This window comes from Peromyscus leucopus, chromosome 8a (assembly GCF_004664715.2).
Source record: "Peromyscus leucopus breed LL Stock chromosome 8a, UCI_PerLeu_2.1, whole genome shotgun sequence".
NCBI classification, from domain to species: Eukaryota; Metazoa; Chordata; class Mammalia; order Rodentia; family Cricetidae; genus Peromyscus; species Peromyscus leucopus.
This window is the reverse complement of record NC_051085.1, coordinates 6809980-6829696: the sequence shown is the minus strand read 5'-3', so window position 1 is coordinate 6829696 and position 19717 is coordinate 6809980. Positions and strand designations below refer to the sequence as shown.

Sequence of the window (19717 nt, the reverse complement as noted above, 5' to 3'; positions counted from 1 at the left end):
TGAGCCATCTCTTCAGCCCCAGTTGAATTTTTGACTAATAGGTCAGTGGTTGATAGTCGATCAATATACCCTATAATGCTCTCACAGAAGAAGGGAATGCAGTTTTCTCTGCTTGGCCTGGGATGAATCTAGAGTCCAAACTCCAGGAAAACCCAGACCACAACAGAGTACCCAAGCCTGACACTGAGAGGTGCTCTGCAAATGTTTGCTTAATGGAGAGCCTGGGGAAGAAGCATGGATTTCTTTTCTTAAGCTGGGACTTGCTAGGTACTCTACGGGACTCTGTTTCTGCCATGTGAAAATGAAGCATTGGCCTCCATACTCAACAGGGCCTCTAAGACCAGGCTCTAAACATGACGACATGGCAATGAAGTTGGCTGGAAAGCATCAACTCAATGGTCCCTTCTGCAAAATGTAGCAAGGATCAAACCCTAAACCATCAAACCGCAAGATGAAATTATGTTAATATCCCCTACCTGGCTCAGCCCCAAATCGTCCATCAGTATTCTGCTTTGCTCCAACTCACTGTCATGATGTTGATGCAAAAATAAGCTTGGGATAGGAGCTGATGCACAGCAAATTATCCGCACCTGAACCAGGAAAAGGAACACAAGGTGGGACTCCACACTCAAGTTGAAAGAAAAATCTCGAATAAGATAAAAACCCGACCAGGTGGTGGTGGTGGTGGTGGTGGTGATGCTGCACGCCTTTAATCCCAGCACTTGGGAGGCAGAGGCAGGTGGATCTCCGTGAGTTCAAGGCTGGCCTGGTCTACAGAGTGAGTTCCAGGAAAGGCACAAAGCTACACAGAGAAACCCTGTCTTGAAAACAAAACAAAACAAAACAAAACAAAAAAGATAAAAACCTGTTTGTAGTCACATAAGGAGCTTGGGTCTTTCCTTTTAAAATATCTGTGCTTTCTCCTAGTAGTTTGCAGGTAAGTGATGGTTTGAGAACCGCATAGCACTTTTCAGTACATTTCTGCACATCTTAGACCACACTGTGACACAGACATAGCCACACAGGGAAGCCAGGCCTGGGGCAGTCTCAGTCCGGATCATGGGGCCCCACTCCAGGGCTCTTGCCTTTGCTGCTATGGTTTGGATGTCGTCAACCCTCCAAAACTTACGTTGAAACATTTCTAGGCAAGACCGTCAAGAGGTGGAGGCTTGGGGTCTTGACAGTTCCAGGAAGATCTGCCTGAAGCCTTTTCTCTTCCTAAGATTTAGTTTCAGTTATGTATGTCTGTGTGGAGGTGTGCATGGGTGCCTGCAGAGTTCAGAAGAGGGTGTCGTTTCCTCTGGAGCCGGAGTTAGAGGCAGGTGTAAGTGCCCAGCAGGAGTCTGGGTTCTCTGGAAGACCACCACACACTCTTGACCACGGAGTCATGTCCCCAGGCCCTGCAGACCTTTTTTCTATTAGCATCTGCCAGGGCACGCTTCACAGAGCTTTCCATCAATATCCTCTCATTATCTCAGGACTCAGTGAGTGTGCAGACATGGTCATAGCTTGAAAGCAGTTTGTATCTTTTATACATTGTATGTCCGCTCGTTCAGAAACAAATCATACTTCTTCATTTCATTTTGTTTTTCCAGGCAGGTCTTGTGATGTAGCTCAGGCTGTCCTCCAATTCACTATATTCCTACCGTTTCCTCCCATAAACCAGGGCTATAAGGCGTATACACATGCCCAGCCCCAAAACAACCCCTGGATGTTTAGAGAACCTGGATTTGCTGTCAGCCTTTCAAAAATCATCATTCAAGCAAATATATCAATACTTTAAAACATGTTGACTCCAGGGACTAGTATTCCCATTTTATTTTAATAAATTCTTTCAATCACAAATGACACTTTTTCCATTACTCAGATGGAAATGTCCTATTTCACAAACCTTCATGAATACATTCTAGAATAATGTCTGCTTAATGCTCTCAATTTCTGAAATAAGATAATTTTGACTATACTTTAAAAGAGAGTAAAATCTAAATGTGTGGTTTAGTTAGAATAAAAGTCAGGGTAGTTTGGGTGTTCCAGCACACTGCCAGGTAAAGCTTTTACTCCTTTAAGTCAGTGAAAAGGTTGAGAGGACCGAGTGACAGACTGAGCAATGGGGAGCAGATTGTCTCGAAGGCGTTTCCAGCTGAACCATAAACAATCTGAGCCTTTACCCTCTATTCCAGTGCATTTCCTCTGTCTTCCTGGAGAAGCCTTTGCCTTGTAAAAACCTCCAGCCTCTTAGGCTGCACTCGGTGGGTACAGACCCGCCTTGAGGACAGGGCATCAATGAGCCTGGAGTCTCAGCTCCCTGACGTCAGTGTCCGCTTCTCCTGAGCTCCTGCTCAGGTGGCCTTTGCTGCATGCCCTCAGCAGGCTTTCCTGGGCCACCTCACCAGAGTCCACAGGCCGCCTTTCATGCTTAGCAAGCCCCCTCCCACCCCAGGCCACCCCTCCTGCCCTGTGCTGGAATCGGCCCTCCACCCCTGAACATTATAAGAAGCACCTTGGGAACATGGGAACATGAGCTTCTGACCCCATGCCTGGTCCTCATTTGCTGGGGTGGGGATTAGGTGGCTCTGGAATCTGGATTTTAAGTGGCCCTGTTGGTTCTGATACAACTAGACCACAAAGGACTTCCCTGGGTTTCTCAGCTATCCCTGGACCTCAAGGCTCACAGTCCTCTCTGTGTCCTGAACTGGCAACTGAACATGATTTCTACAGACACGAGGTTCATGCGGCTCAGACCCCGGGCACCACAGCATCTCAGCTGCCCTTCACTTTCAGCCCACACCTTGCTCAGGGTCACAGAGGTCATCGAATGAAAGAGTAAATGAAACATTAAACTCTCCCGTCTTCTCTTACATGCCTCCTTCCCAACAAAGTTCCCTCAATTTTAAAACTATCGCTCTAATTCTGTGCAAAGATGAGGGAAGGAAATCTCCAGTAGTTTACAAAAAACCGCTTCTGCTATCTTTACCGTGGGTGTCTTCTTTTTAGAGGTCCACACTGTGAGAGGGGCTCACCTTGATCGTAGGGGCACTGCTTGCCACACTAGGTTCTTGGTACTTTATATAATCCTTCCATCCTCACAGAATCACACAAGTGTTATTACCCTTCTAGAGAAGGCAGCCGATGCTCAGAGGCCGAGCCCGTCTTCGGGACAGCCTGGTGCCAGGCTCTACCCTTTAACTACTAGGCTATATTGCCTGTTGTGGGCAGGCAAGGGCTCTGCACTGCCCGCTAAGACACAGGGATTAAAAACAGAGCAGCAGGATGTCTCTTGCTAGTTAGCTCCTGGGGTGGGGGTGGGGAGGGCCACGGGGAACATTTCAACAAGGCAAAGGGTCATTCATCATTCTCAGCCCAGCCAAGCATTCAGGTAACACACGTGCACTGAGCACTCGGCCTGGGGCTCCCTCCCAGTTCTACTTGCAGGATGATGAGGTTTTACGTGACTCTCGATGGGGCCTGACGCTAGCTGCTGCTGTTTTTAACAGGAAGTACACAGCATTCAGCTCGGACCAAGTGTTTGTTGTTCTAAGTATTCTACGTGAGCCAACCTGTGTGGTCCTCACAACAACCATTTGGGGCTAGATACTGCTAGCCCCTATTTACAGATGGGGAAACTGAGGCACAGCAGTAAAGGCATTGGTACAGTCAGGATTCCGACCCAGGTCACCTGACTTCACGGTCCTGCGGAGATGGAGTCCGTCCTTACCTTGTAGTCATAGAAGTTGTCGATGAGAGTTATGAATCGTCGCGCTTCAGTCCGCTTGGCCATCGAAAACTGCGGAATGTTCCGTACAAACACTGTATCAAAATTCTTCGACAATTCCAAATAATCACTTGCTCCAAGTGGCTATAATTAAAACAGAGGAAGGGGGGTTGTGGTTTTCTCTGGACTCATTGCATTTGAAAACTTGTCATAGGGTGATTTAGATGGTGGCTTTGGGGTAATTGGACCCGATGGCTCAGTGTTCTTGAGCAGGGTAAGGACGCAGGCGTGCACATAACAAATGGCTGGGAAGGACTCCTGCCAATCCTCAACCTTCCCTGGGTGGAGTCTCCATCTCCAGGCCTTCGTCTAACCCTGGCTGAGCCACAACACTGTTCAGCCACGGAGGGTTTCCAGGCTTTGAGTCGGGGAGCGTCTGCTTTAACCCAATACTCTCTCAAGGGCCCCTCCTGCCGCGAAGAGCTAACTGTGCCTGCTTTGAGTACTGCTTCTTAACTGGGCACTTGAGGCACATTATATGGTCTTTCTGTCCCTTAGCCATCCCACGTGGAAAACGATCATTCACTTCCACCTCACAGAATTACGTGTGAAAACACTGAGAACAGCGCCTGGGGCATGCCTCAGAGTCTGAACTGTTTTTGTTGTTGCTTTTGAGAAAAGAGTCTCTGTAGCCGAGGCTGGCTGAGAACTCACTATCTAGCTCAGGCTGCCTCGGGACTCACAGTGCTCCTGCTGCCTCAGCCTCCAGAGTGTGGGGTGTGCACCCCTCTGCCTGGCTGGGCCGTTTCCATGATTACTATTTTGAGCTCAAGTGGTTTGGCTGAGGCCAAGTCAGCTGAGTCTGTAGACAAATGTCATTCCCAATGGGAACTAATTCACTTGCTCCAGCCCTGCCGGCATCCCAAACCACAGGAAAGTGTCCCGGCTGGTTTGTGTGTCAACTCGACACTAGCTGGAGTCATCACAGGAAGGAGCCTCAGCTGAGGAAATGCCTCCATGAGATCCAGCTGTAAGGCATTTTCTCATTTAGTGATCGATGGGGGAGGGCCCAGCCCATGGTGGGTGGTGCCATCCCTGGGCTGCTGGTCCTGGGTTCTACAAGAAGGTGGGCTGAGCAAGCCAGGGGAAGCAAGCCAGTAAGCAGCTGCCCTCCATGGCCTCTGCATCAGCGCCTGCCTCCGGATCCTGCCGGTTTGAGCTCCTGACTTCCTTCTGTGATGGAGTATGACGAGGAAGTATAAGCCAAATAAAGCCTTTCCTCCCTAACTTGCTCTTTGGTCATGGCGTTTCGCTGCAGCAGTAGAAACCCTGACTCAGACAGGACACCTCGTACATTTGTCTGACCTTGGAGTCACAGCAAGGACCTCGGGAGGCCGTGGAATCGCCACTCAGGGAAACCAGTGCCCAGAAGGTACAGGAAAAGGCCAAAGAGTGTCTTAGTGTAAGAGAGACTAGGACTCACAGCCCTGCTGCTCCAAAGCTATGCTACTATTTTGAAATCAGTTAGAATTGTCTCATCCGTAAATCAGAAAGCATCTGTGAAAAGAAAATGTAAAACCTCAAGCTTGGTCTGTGGTTCTTATAATTGCGCTGGCACTTTGCGAGTGGATGTGATTTTGATCAACGCAAACACACGCCCAGGGAAAGCATTACCAGAGGTTCGCGGGAGCAGGGAGGGCGACTGGAAATCAGAATTGTGCCCAGTCAGCTGTTTCACAAATTACACACCTTTGTCAGTCGGTTCTGCGTCTGCCATTGTATTAGCTAATATCCCCCTCCCTCCCAGCAGGAAAACAATTATGTGCTCACTTGCATAAAGCAAATAAAGCGAAATGTAGGCTCTCTTTCCTTTACAAACCACGATCCCTGGGGGAATGTGAAGTTGCCCTTTAACTCACAGCCCGGGGGCTGGGGGGGGATGGAAACCCTCAAGAGGACAGACAGTGAGTGCCGATGTGTACAATGGGTCCACTGACCTGCCCCACCCCCACCCCGTTCCCCCAGTTACAACGGTAACGTCAGTGCTCGGTTTATTCCACCACATTAAAACCCCACAGAGAGCGAGCAAGATTTATTATTTTCTTTAGAAACATCAGAAAGAAAAATGAAATGCACTAATTAGTGAAGACTTTTCCAAAGCTCCAATAACGTGAATTTAAAGTACCAAGTGGGAACTTCTGGGCTGGGGTGGGGCTCAGTTGGTGGCGTGATCGCCTCACATGCAAAAGCCAAGAGTTCCATTCCTGTAAGGAAAGGGGCTGGCTGAAGACACCCACCCTGGCCCTGGAGCCCAGAACTAGGGGAAGATGGCTCAGATCAGGGCAGAAAGAAACAGCTTGGCTCAGTGAGATCAGAGCCATCTCTGCCCCTAGCCAACTGATTTGTGAAACCAACCAATCACAGAGCAGGACAGTAGCACCCTGGCCCTGGACCAGGGAAAGAAACAGCCTGGGTTTGGGAGCTGAGCCAGAGAAATGAACACTTTATCCCCAAACCTAGAACCAAGGAAACATGCCCTGACTCTGAAACCAGTACCAAAGAAATACTCTTGGTCCCTAGAATCAGAGTCAGTGAAAGAAATGTGCCCTGGCCTTAGAGGTAGTGTCAAAAAGCCAAGAAAGACCAGTGAAAGAAACACAGTTTGGCTCTGAAATCAGGGCCATCTCTGTCCCTAGCCCACAAAACTGACCAATCCCTGGGCAGAAAAAAAAACCTAACCAATCATTGGTTAATTCCGCCCCCAAGACATCCTATATAAACCACCCTGCCTGTTCAGTTATGGGATGTTCTCTCCACCCTGGTAGAGGCAGCTACTCTCCTGGAGTACTCCTCCCAAATAAACTTCTTCCTCAAAAGTTTTGGGTGTGAAGCTCTTCATTCACTGGCGAACAGAAGATCCTTGCTGAGATGCCCCATAGTGGACAGTGCAATGAGGAGCTGAACAGAAGATCCTTGCTGAGACGTCCCTCAGCGGAGAGAGCAAGGGAGAGCAGGAAAAGTAACACTTTGTTCCAGGGCTGGAGGAGATGGCTACATTTCTGCAGGGGTTTCCGCTTTTGCAGAGTGAAGCAAAAGAAGCAACATCTTAGGCTGGAGAAGCAGAGCTCTGCTAGGAAGCCCCATCAAGAGGGGGCGGAGCAAAGCTCAGCTGTAGTGGCTCTCCAGGAGAGGAGCGGGATTGCTATATCCTTCAAGGAGACCACCCCCCACCACACCAGGTCTAGCCTGACTCCTGAACAGTCAGGATACCCTTCCCTGCAGGGCTGTCCTGGCAGCCCCAGGCCTGACTTTCCCGAGCAGTCAGAAAAACTTGGCCCTAAGTGGCTCGCAACATCCAGGATCCCTCCCCCTCCAGCTGTCGGCTGTTCTAAGCAGCTACCTGGCCCTCCAGGGCTGCTGTCTCATTGTGGCTCCAGCCATCACCTGACTCCCAAGTGGTCAGGGTACCTCTTCCCAGAATTGGAAAACTCACATTTTGGTGCCCAAATCCAGGACCAAACCCACAGAGTTGCAACAAATTTACTTACAATCCTAGCACTGCATAAAACCAGGCATGGCGCACCCCTGGTGTTAGCATTCAGAGCCACTTCTTGGAATCCTGGCCAATAAACAGATAATACTCTGGCCCGCCTAGCGTCCTGACATTATCCTATGTTCCATTCCCTTTAAGAAAGGACTCCTCCCTTTCATTCTCTTTTCCCTCTCTCGCCATGAGGTAGCCTGCACCTCCCCCCACTCTATCTCTCTCTCTCTTTCCATCTCTTTTCCTCTCTCCTTCCCCCAAATAAAACTCTTCACTGCATGATGTCTCTGCCTCACCCGCCATGGGGCACCTTGGCTCCACCCGCCCAGGCCTCTCTCTCACACTATCATAATACCTGGGTCTCACTTCTAATTATAAGCACCCATGTAGCACATCAGAACCAAGTCAAGGTCATCCAGGGTTACAAAGTGAGCTTGAGGTCAGCCTGGGATACTGAGACTCTGCCTCAAGAAAGATTTAAAAATATGAAAACTGGCCAGGTGTGGTGGCCCACGTCTTTAATCCCAGCACTCAGGAGGCAGAGACAGGGGGATCTCTGTGAGTTCGAGGCCAGCTTGGTCTACAGATCGAGATCCAGGACAGCCAGTGCTACATAAAGAGACCCTGTCTCAAAAACAAAAAAGGAAACAAAGTGAGTTTTCTATTGGTAAGTATTTTTCATAGTGGCTTTGATGTTTAAATGCCTATAACGAAGCACTCGCGGGAAAATTCAGGACTGAATCTGGGGAGCTACATGGGTGCTTATTATTAAGAAGTGGTAAGTTTCATCTTACAGGACAGCTGAGGGTTTGGAGATGCTGGCTGTTACTCGCAGTCAGGTGACCTTGAGCACTCTCTGAAGTTTAGTTTCCTCATCTGTGAAGGAGATTCTATCTAGCAGGCTTGTCCTGAGGCATCAACCTCTTGACTGCAGAGTCGGTGCTCGGGAAATGCTGGCCGCTGACAGAGTCACCCAAGAGGGCGCATGGAGCACTACTGAGGTGCCACATTCAGTGTACAGCTATTGCCCGGTGACAAGGCGTGCCCTTTCCTTAGATCCTGAGGTCAGAGCCCCGGTGAGCGAACGTTGTGCTGACCCAGACTTTCCTCCAAGAGACGCTGCTCATCCAGCTCCTCCTCCACATAATCTCTGCGGCGAAGTCATATGTAGAAGACAACCAGCTTCTGTACCAGGCCCTGTCCTCCTTTCTTCGGTAAAATCATTAGCAACACACGGTGTGGGGAGGAACACAGATCCACACTCAGTACGTAGGATGTAGGGAATGAAATATTTATGAAATAAGTCAGTAAGGAGATGGTAAAGTGAGACCTAACCAGGAGAGCAGGCCAGTTCTTTCTTTTAAACTCTTTGGTCTCAAAGTAACAACAACAACACACACGCACACACACACAGTCACAAGTTGTCTTGGCCCTAATTCCTCTGTTTCTAAAGCAAGTCTTTGTTGTGGATCCTAGCACACACACATAGGTAAGTTCTAGAAAGATAGAGATCAAAATGTTAAAAGTGATTATCTTTGGGTGGGAGAGTGAAATATCAATTTCGTGTCTTTGTTACTATTTTTATCCCCAGTTCCCATGAACTTGTATGACTTTTTTTTTTTTTAATTTTACAATACTATTCAGTTCTACAAGATTTATTTATTATGTATACAGCATGTATTCCTGCAGGCCAGAAGAGGGCACCAGATCTCATTACAGATGGTTGTGAGCCACCATGTGGTTGCTGGGAATTGAACTCAGGACCTCTGGAAGAACAGTCAGTGCTCTTAACCTCTGAGCCATCTCTCCAGCCCCTTGTATGACTTTTAGTAGCAAAGCATACTTTCCTTAAAAAGTAGAGACAGTTTTCATGAGCATTCATGTCTCTCATCTATATCATATTGTATTTCTCTCTTTTGTTTTCTTTTTTCCTTCCCTTTGTTTTCTTAATCAATAGATATAAAACTTTTTTTAAATGACATTAAAAAACTAAGTATATCCCAACTCCCAAATTATTAAATGCATTATTTCACCTTAGAATAGGAAAACAATAAAATGGAATTTCTAAATTATTACTTATATAAATAGATCATTTTAGCAGTCATCTTTCTAGCATAATTATGAAATGAGCAAGTTCTATATCCATGGTGAATGCTCTTCACTGTTTTATTTAAGAGTCGACCTCTTTCTTGTTTTCTACCCTATAATTAATGTCATTCCCCCCCACCTCCCAGCTGAGGACCGAACCCAGGGCCCTGCGCTAGGCAAGCACTCTACCACTGAGCTAAATCCCCAACCCCTAAAGTCATGGTCAAAGCCGAGAGTTGACCATTTTTCTGCACTCAAACATCCAGTCCTGTGTACAGTAGCTGTCCCGCAACGGGACACACCTCCTTCTATTGGTGGTGTCATGTTTGAGTTCTTAAAAATGAAAAAAAAAAAAGGTTCTGATTTTAAAAGCTCTCGAACCCAGTGTTTCTTATATTTCCAATGCTAATTAAAACTATTTTATTTTAAATTAAAGGAAGAAAAGGATAAGGAAACACATTTTTTTCTTTACAGATTAACAGACAGAAAGGGGATTGATATGAGATGAGGAGTGGCTTGAGTCAGTTACATCAACTGGTACACAGAGGCTCCCCAGGTCACAGTCAGCCCTCACAGCCCAGCACCAGGGGGTCCCTGCCTGGACTCAGCTCCCCAGGTCACAGCCCTCACGGCCCAGCACAGGGGGTCCCTGCCTGGACTCAGTTCCCCAGGTCACAGCCCTCACAGCCCAGCACCAGGTGGGGTCCCTGCCTGGACTCAGTTCCCCAGGTCACAGTCAGCCCTCACAGCCCAGCACCAGGTGGGGTCCCTGCCTGGACTCAGCTCCCCAGGTCACAGTCAGCCCTCACAGCCCAGCACAGGGGGTCCCTGCCTGGACTCAGCTCCCCAGTTAGGCAGCAAAGGCCTCTTCCTCTTCCCACTCGGCCATCTTGCCAGCCCTCCCTCTACTGAGTTCTTAAGGTTTCGGTTACTGCATTTTACAGTTCTTGAATTTCCATTAGGATTTTTTTTTCTTTCCTGATTGGGGGGGGCTCTCTATGTAGCCCAGGCTGGCCTAGAACTTGTAATCCTCCTGTCTCAGCCTCCCAAGCACTGGATTACAGGTATGTAACACCATGCTCAGATTACAACTAGTTATTATTATTATTATTATTATTATTATTATTATTATTTAAGTATTGAGATGTCTCTTTTTTTTTCCCTCTGAACTAAATGAGATGTCTCTTTTTAAGGATAAATCCTTTCTAAAGTTCTAAAATCTTTTCTAAAATTCCCAAACCTGGTTTTTCTTTGTCCTAAAATGTTCCTGAATGTATATACATAGCCCTAGTAGTCTGAGCTCCACTGTCTGGAGGTCCGGGTTTCACAGCTCTGCCTCTTCTCACTCACTGTCCCGTCTCCTCCTGTTTGGTCACTTTTGTGTCTAATATTTGATAGTAACTTGTAGAATAATATAATCCAAGTTCAAAGCTTGATGTTTTCTAGTACTCAGCTTGAGGTTTGGCTGAACCCACCCACACCTCCCCACCCCCTCCCACCCCACATGGCTGCATTTCAGAAGTATCACCTCCTCCTAAATGAAGTTGCTCCACACTCCATCTGAAATGGGACAGTAAACTAGGTCTCTCCACAGCCTTGGTCTCTCATTTCTCTCCCACTAAACTGAGAAGGCTCCCAAAAGCAAGCTCAGCTCCCCTCAATTTAAAAAGATCAACAGCATCCACGTTTTCCTCTTCCTGAACGTATTCACTAACAGTGCTCCCTGGCCTGTCTTGGATACAGGTCTGGAGGTGTGAGCAAGTTCAAGCCAGCAGAATGGGGAAGTGCTGTGACCACAAGGTCTGGCCCAGGAGCACACAGGGCCCACAATCCTTTACTCATCTGCCAGCTGGATAGAAAAGATTCTGTGGACTTAAAGCCGGCTGGAGGTCGATGAAGTCATAGTCCACAAAGGACAGGATGAACCAGTCTGCACTGGGTAGTGATATGAACATTGAAGAACACATGCATGGTGATTTCTTAGTTCTCTGAGATTTGAGTGTTATTACCTGCTTCTGCATTAGTCTGTCCTAACAGTTATTCCCTTCGGCTTTTTCATGTCCTACCCAACAAAGGTGTGTGTGGTAGTGTCCACCATTATTCGAAGTATGAGATTTCCCAATGTTTGCCTTTATTTCTTTTGCTTTCTGCTTTGAAATGGGCTCTGGTGTAGCCCAGGCTGGGCTCACACTCACTGTGTAGTTAAGATGAACTTATGATCCTCCTGTCTCCAGCTCCAAATGTTGGGGTTACCAGAGTGCACCGCAGCCTGGTTTGTGTAGTGCTGGGATGGACCCAGGGCCTGTGCACACGAGGTAACACTTTGCCAATGAATTACATCTCTAGCCCACCCAAAGTTTCTGGTATAAATACAAACCCTCAATCTTGGGTGTTTTTCCCGTGGAGTCCCCCAACTCTTGAGGATTCTTTTCTCACTTTTCCGTAGGAAATCTGTACTCTTCTAAGGCAGAGGAGAAGTAACACTTCTCTCCAACCTGGACACAGTGGCCCACACCTGCAATCCTAATCACCCTGAGGCTGAGGCAGGAGCATCCCTTCAACTATCATATATTTGTGACCAGCCTTAGTGCAAGCCCTTGCCTCAATTTTTTTCTCTTTAAGTTTGCTTTAGATTATAATTTAAGGAGTGTTTATTAGAAGCTGCATTTAGCCACAGCAAGACTGAGGTTCGATCTTAAAAAGCAGTGTTTGTGGAGGCAAGTTTCTCAGTGCATAGTTGAGATTTCATTTTGAGAGTTTCATCCGGAGTCAACATTTAATATATTTTAAAATGGCTTTGTGATTTTTTTCTATTATGATTTTGTTATTTCTTAAATTTTATTTATTTTTGACAATTTATACATGTATGCAATGTATTATGAATATATTTACCCCATTTCCCTCCCTCCCCCTCCCTTTGCTCCTAACTAGTCATTCTCTCTCTCTCTCTCTCTCTCTCTCTCTCTCTCTCTCTCTCTCTCTCTCTCTCTCACACACACACACACACACACACACACACAATCTCACTCTGTAGCTCTAGTGGCTTGGAATTTGCTCTATCAATCAGGCTGGCCTCCAATTCACAGAGATCCATCTGTTTCTGCCTCCTGGGTGCTGTGATTAAAGACATGCACCGCCATGCCTGGCCACCTCAGTCTTTTCATTACATAACATACAGAAATCCAAGGTTCCCATTGACCCACATACCGATGCTGTTAGGTCACCTGACGCCGTGCTGTGGCCACACAAACGGCGTCATTTTTGATGTATAACAACCACCAGTGAGACCAGAGGGGGCTCTGTGTAGATAATGCTGCCACTTAACCCTGTTCCTCTCCTTTTTATTGATTTTTATTTCATGTGCATGGGTGTTTTGTCTGCATGTGTGTCTGTGTGGGGATTCTGGATCCCCTAGAACTGGAGTTACAGACAGTTGTGAGCTGCCAGGTGGGCGCTGGGAATTGAACCCGGGTCCTCTGGAAGAACAGACAGTGCTCTTAACTACTGAGCCATCTCTTCAGCCCCAATCACTTGTTCTCTTGCATTCAGTGTTTAAAAGTGTTTGGAAGCATTCAAATGTATTAACTAAAGAGTCCTCTGGAAAATTATAACTGAAAACATAGGACACGTTTTTTGGAGAAATGAAGGCGGCCTCTGTGGGGTGGTCTGAGCATGGCAATGGCTCCAGATGTTCTTGCATGCTTGTCTCTATCTGCTTTAGATTGTGATTACCCAGCTATCAAGACATAAAGTGGAGGGATAAGACCACTGTTCAACCAGGGTAGGCTTTGTAATCCACGGCCTAAAACAGTCTCACGTTCTAGGCTTAGGTCTCAACATCTAACGTTTTAACACACCTAGGTCAACTGCTGCAGAAGCAGAGGACACAGAAAGGGGACTAACTGTCTTGATGAGGAAGCACCCTGGACCAGCATAAAGCTGGCTGGACCCCAGACAGACAGAGTCCAACTCAAGTGAGCAGAACCACAGATGCCGGAGCTAGCCCAGCAGAGACCAAAAGAACATCGCAGCTGACTGGGACCCCAGCGAGCAGGAATAAATGCTCATTGTTTTCATCCACTGAGTTTTGGGGTGATTTATTGTGTGACAGTAGCTAAACACATTCTACTCATTAGAGAGAGTGACTACAGAATTCTATGTTCTCATAGTCCTTAAGTTCAGCACATGTAGAAAATATGATCTAGATTTTCTAGTTCTACATCACTGGTAAGGATGTATAAATATATATCCTGTGATTTACCTGGTGCCATTTACTTCTGTATTGTCTTTGATTCTTTATTCCATAGTATAAATTTTTTCCCAGAAATAATTATGCATGGGAGTCGAGTGAAAAAAAGTTAGAAAACTATGTCGCATCTGGTAGAATGCAGGGAGACTTGGCAATGGCTGGCTAATAGCAGAGTGTCACAAAGAAAGAACAAAATGGCATGAATGGGGCATTGGGGAGATTAGAAATGGCTGGAATACAAGTAAACTCTTCAGAGCACTCCAACAGAAATACGGATGTAGGCTTTGAACCAACAATTCACAGAACAAAAAGTCTACATAAAGTGTAAGTGGTATTAGATAAGTGAGCAAGGTCCACACACACTCTAGGTCCTTAGTAGCCAAAGAAAGACAAAGCGAGGCTGACACATTGCTCCAGGCAGGCAAGCGTGTGAGCAGCCACCCCTGCCGCTGAGGAGAAACAAGGTGTCGGAGTCAGTGACGAGCCCTCCACAGGTGTAAGCTGGACCCAGTCACCGCACGTCTGAGTGATTGAAAACAGCTGACGACAAAGTGATTGAAGCCCAGCAGGAGGCGAAGGGATGCTCAGAGCTGTGTAAGCAAATGCACCTTGACATCTAATAGGACGAGAAGACACATGGACACGGCTGTGGCCGTCAATGATGGTGCTCATGAGACGTATTTTATCATAGGGAAACACACATGATAAAAAGCTGAGTGAAAAAAAGCACAAGACAAGTTTATAACTGTGTTGTCTGTTTTGCTCAAAATATGTAAGTAGGAAGAGACATCTGTGAGAAGGGGTCAATTGCTGCTGCTAGTGGATTACGACTTATTTTCGAAGAGCTTCGTTAAAAAAAAAATCTATTTTACAAAAGAGAAGTAAAATACATTATGACAAATGAGAGTAAAACAGAATAATTTAAGCAATGTTAAATGTCTTTACTAATTCCTGTTTGTAATTTTAACATTGTGTGCATGCGTGCATGTGTGTGTGTGCACGCATAATGTGTATGTAGATGAGTAATGTATGTGGAGGTCAGAGCACAACTTGTGGAGTCGGCTCCCTCCTTACGTGGGTCTGAGGGATCGGACTCAGGTTTCCTGGCTTCCACACGTGCCTTTACCTGCTAAGCTGTCTCACCGGCCAAAATCTTTACTAGTTCTAAATAAAAAAGTCTTTATTTATCTTTCATTCTCAGCTATTTAGTCCCCTTCACATTCCCTAATATAATGTAAGTCAGCATGTAAAGTATCCAGCACAGATGCAAATACAATACACACCACACGATGTTTTTGATCAATGGCAGGACATACACAATGGGGTCCATAAAACTATAAAGGAGCTGAAAATTTTCTAGACCGTAGTATCTTACACACATACCTGCTGCTGCGTTTCAGCCGTCTTTGGTGTGTATTCGGCGGTGATATCCCGTGCAGGTTTGGAGCTCAGGGACAATAGATTCAGCCCAGGCATTTTTCAGAGCCCACACTGACATTCAGTAGTGTGTGACTGACTGAAAAACTGGAGAGGTTACAAATTTTGTCAGGTTTGCCATGGCCACCCTTATTGTATCGCTATGGGACTGGGAGGCTCCGAGGGTCAGTTCTGTCTTACCTGCCTCATTCCCCAGCACAAAGGAATGAGGTCCTGCATCACAGGTAAGGTGTAAACACAAACACTGTCAGTGAGGCTTCTTTCCAGCTGTGCATGGTGGCACAGGTGAGCAATCTCGGCATTTGGGCAGTAGAGGCAAGAAGGTCAGGAGTTCAAGGTCATCTTTCAATAAGTAGTAGGTTTGAGGCCAGCCTGGGTTAGGTGAGACCCTGTCTTAAAGTGTGTGTGTGTGTGTGTGTGTGTGTGTGTGTGTGTGTGTGTGTGTGTATGACTTCTAGAAAATTAATTACAACATGAATGAGATATAATATTAAATCCTATAAGAACTTTGTAAATCACATTGACCTTTGACCACAGTAACGTATAACTAACTTGCACACACAGGACACCATGGCAATTGCAAATACTTATTTTGCATTAGCTCACCCTCCTGTGTAAGTGAGCCACAGCATATGATACTTTCTGAAACCATAATTGGTATTGTGAATTCGTGCATTGTGCCCTATGAATAATTAAAGCACATGATTACTTCTGAGTACTAAATGGCACTCCAGTTACTAGTATCCTTGAGTATGTTATTCAAGTAGCATTATCTACAGCGGATTCTTCTGATAGATAATGATGACATTCTCCGTCTTTCTACCTGAGCAATTAAAAAGTTTAATAGTCTTTGATGTGGCTGGTTATCTGGATAATTTTCTAGACAGGAACAATTAAAATCCACTTATTCGATGGTGTGCATTCTCCACTATTGTCTCAAACTCTTTGTTTCTGTGGAAACCTGATGGAAACTTAAGGAACTTTAAATCTATAATGAGTTTGCAAAGAGCGTTTGTTTTCCTTAATTACCGGGAGTATACAGCTGCATTATACGTAGCAGTTTCTCTGACAAACTTTGAGGAATAAAGAGCTCGCTTGCTCTCTTCCTTCTCCTGTGTGAGAAACAGCCCAGCTGTCTGCTGTGGTTTCGACCCTGGTGCCAGGAGTGAGGATTTCCCCCACGCTGCTGCCAGTGTGAGCTGCCCCGCCCCCAGGCTGCCCTCTGCCCTACAGTGAGCAGCCACCACTTCAGCATCCGCCAAGGAGCTGTCAGCTCAAGTCTCTGTCTCCTCGTTCTTACTACAAAGCTTGTTCTGCACCATTATTTTAGCTCAAGTGGGATGATTATCATTTCAGGCTCTGTCTAGCTTATACCATCCTAAGAGTCATTCTTCATCTATATGGCCTTTTCTTTAAAACCCCCTTGCAAGGGTACCCTGAGAGCGTCTCATTGAATAAGTGTGTGTGGCATCTTGCTTTGTTTACACAGACATGGCTGTACCTCGGTTCCAGAAGTACCCCAGGAACAAATGCTTGATGGGAGTTAGTGTGAGGGTGCCCTTCTCAAAACAAACCAAAACACCATGTGAGTTGACATTAAACATTAGAGCTGCCACATTCCAAATTTGTAATTAGAAAACAGCATGAAATGTATTAGTAGAGTAAGTATTTCCCCCAAGAGTCAGATTTGAGAAATCTCAGGAATATGAAGCCCGTAAGAGCCAGCTGGGAATACTTCGCCATATACCAATCCTGCTAGGACCTTCTACCAACTCTCATGAACTATCCAAAGGTGTTTTAGGAGTGCTGAGGAAACTCATCCTCCTTGATCAATTTCCAAGTCAAGAGGCAAGTTCTGCCCATGTCTGCCCTACTGGTGCTCGATACCGCACTCCTGGGGAGTCCTATTTTAACAGCAAGTTTGAAGATCAATGACCAGACAAAAAGTAACGGTGGAACACTAAAGGTACACCTCCCCCCCGCCCTGACACTCCCCCTCTGCCCCCCCCCGCCTGACACTCCCCCCTCTGCCCCCCCCCCCACCAACTAGCCTTGTACAATAAGGAACTCTAGTTTCTGCAGGAGCCTAATTTCTGGAGAACGTGGAACTGACAACTGCCCCAGATCACAAGGCACGTCAGTCAGCTCCAAGAGCCCCCCATGGGACAAGTGTGCCTGATTTAGTCCTGGGAGTACTTCCAGGTTAGCTGGGCCGGGGGTGGGGGGTGGAGGAAGTGCCAGTGGTTGGCCGAAAAGCATCTAATGCATGTAATGCAGCGCTGGTTAGGAGCAGCGTTGGAAAGACGTGACGAGGGCTGGTACAGGGACCCTGCAGGAGAGCGCTTACTCTCTTCTCAGACCGGAGCTCAGGGCTGTCAGTGCTCAGAGGAGGAGACTGGCACCAACCTGTTACTCCAGCTCCAGGGGATCTGACACCCTCTTCTGGCCATGGACAGCTGCACACATGTGGCATACTCACATGAATAAAATAATCTTTAAGACTGGGAATATGAAGAAACCGGAAATCGTGATCCCTAGACGCAGCCACTAGCAATTATCACTGCCTGTAAGCACCACACACCCCAAGACAACACATACAGACGGCAAGAACAGGGGTACGTGTGTGCCACAGGAACAACCCCGGCGGATCAAGTAAACAGACTACAGTTCCTTAAACGGCTGGCCGGCTGGCCAGGATGGGGCCCCGGGTGCTTCATACACATCGAAAATTTAGAGGGGGTTGAGAGTCACCCCTCTTTGGAAACAATAAGCCGGGCTCATCCATGAAACAGAGTGAAAATGGTGGATGGTCTAGGGTGGCTCCGAGAGTCGGGCACTCAAACACTTCTAGAGCAAGAACGTCCTGCCTGGGTGTTTATGAAGTTGAGTTCCCAGCTGCGGGTGAGGCACAGCGATGAGGCAGTCTGGAGGCCATGAGAAACAAGGCTGCCTCTTCAGGCTGTAAGGCTGGGGAATAAGGGTCTTCAGGGGTGCTGGCTAAACATGTCCCGGAAGCTACCCGATGGGAAGTGCGGCTCCCCACACTCTCCCGCTCGCTCTCTCAGTCTTGAAGTTTGTGAGCTGAGGTGTTCTCTTCCATTTTATTGGAAGCTACCAGGACACTTTGGATCACTGGATTTCGTTCCCCCGTGGCTCCCATGTTCTTCAGGCCAACACCTTTGGCAACCCAGGTTCTGGAAAAATGGGACTAGTCAAGTGAGTTGACCAGTGCACTCCACTCTGCGTTTTTATCTGTGTTCCCCACATCTGGGAACACAGATAGCAAGTCTTTTTTGTCTTTTCTTTTCAAAGACATGCCATCTGTGTATGTGATGGCTTCTACAATTGCTTCACTGGTATGTGGGGTTTGGGTGGTTTCAGGGTGTGGTGACAGGGGCTGAATCTAGGGCCTGGAATGCACGAAACACATTCCACCTCCAAGTTCCATCCCGGGCCTCACTGGCTGGTGCAATTATGTTTTAGTTTTATTGATGAGCTGGGCAGAGCTGGGGATTGCAGGCAGACGCTTCACAAGTTCTCTAGCGCTGAGTAACATCTCCAGTTTAGTCTCCTTAAGGGCTACGGTCTAAAGGCAGCTTAACATGACCCTCCGCTGTTAAACGCCTAGAGTTACCTCTTTAAAACAATAAGGAACTCTCAGAGCCTCATAGGCAGCTAGTTTTCTGGAGAATATAAATCTGGAGATTAGCAACTGAGCAGATACTGAGGGGAAAAATGACTGGCAAGAGGAAGAAAAACAGTCCAAGTGGCACTAGAATTATTTCACAGACTCGCTTATTAAAATAATGCTATAACAACCCTTCCCCCTTTCCCACTGGGAAAGCTTTTTACTAGCTGGCTAACCATTTTCAGGGGCGCCTCACACGGAGGACGATGGTGTGTGACTGTAAAGACTACAGGGATGATACATGTGTGAAGCCCGCAGTGAGGTGTTCCCATTCTTCCCCTGTTCTATTTTTAAATGTAATGTGTTAGCCAGACATCTACAGGAGAGTGGTCAAGACCCGCATAGCCCTGCTCAACCGAGGACAAGTCAGTGTCTGCCCTTGGCCACTTACATAACGGAGCCTCCCAACATCACTCAGCAGAGGGCAGCATCTCCTGTGGCTGAGGGTGAAGGCGCGCACTGTCAATGGGTCCGCTTTGGGGTCTTTTCAGAGATTTGGAGAGCCCTCGCAGGATGCCAGGTCAGGTTCTGGCCCCCCTGGCAGTGGTTTGCACATGTGTGTGAACTGTGGGTGAGCGCTGCTGCTCCTCTTTGGGAATCGGGTTAGTGGCAAGGTCAGGGACATTCAGCAGGGTGTGTGTGTGTGTGTGTGTGTGTGTGTGTGTGTGTGTGTGTGTGTGTGTGTGTGTGTGGCAGGGAAAGGCTTTAGATAATGAAGAACTTATTTTCAACTCCAGGACGCTAGCGTCTGCACATGGCAAAGCCGTGTAAGTGCCGAGGTCCGGCGGCCTGAGTCTTGTGTGTTGGCTAGGCTGTTTGTTTGGGTTTTGCCGAGGACTTCCTTTGAGAGGGCCCACTGGGGACAAACTGAATCCTCTTGGGCTTAGATATGTAAAAGTGCCATCAGAACTGGAGATGAAGTGGACATCGAAGAGTTATTATTCTTCCTCCCATTCTGCTTTCCACATCACGAGAATACTGGGTAAAGACGGCGGTTCA

The 19717-nt window shown here is 47.1% G+C and overlaps 1 protein-coding gene across 3 annotated transcripts in view; it reads right to left on the bottom strand.

Annotated features, from left to right (window-relative positions):
* Positions 1-19717, bottom strand: part of Afg1l (AFG1 like ATPase) — a 167913-nt gene that overhangs the window by 6385 nt on the left and 141811 nt on the right. For all 3 annotated transcript variants that reach the window (XM_037200459.1, XM_028890259.2, XM_028890260.1), the window contains 2 exons: positions 3716-3856; positions 477-590 (listed from right to left, as the gene is read on the bottom strand). In XM_037200459.1, coding sequence (XP_037056354.1) covers positions 477-590; positions 3716-3856 — 255 coding nt within the window. The remainder of the gene's footprint in view (positions 1-476; positions 591-3715; positions 3857-19717) is intronic.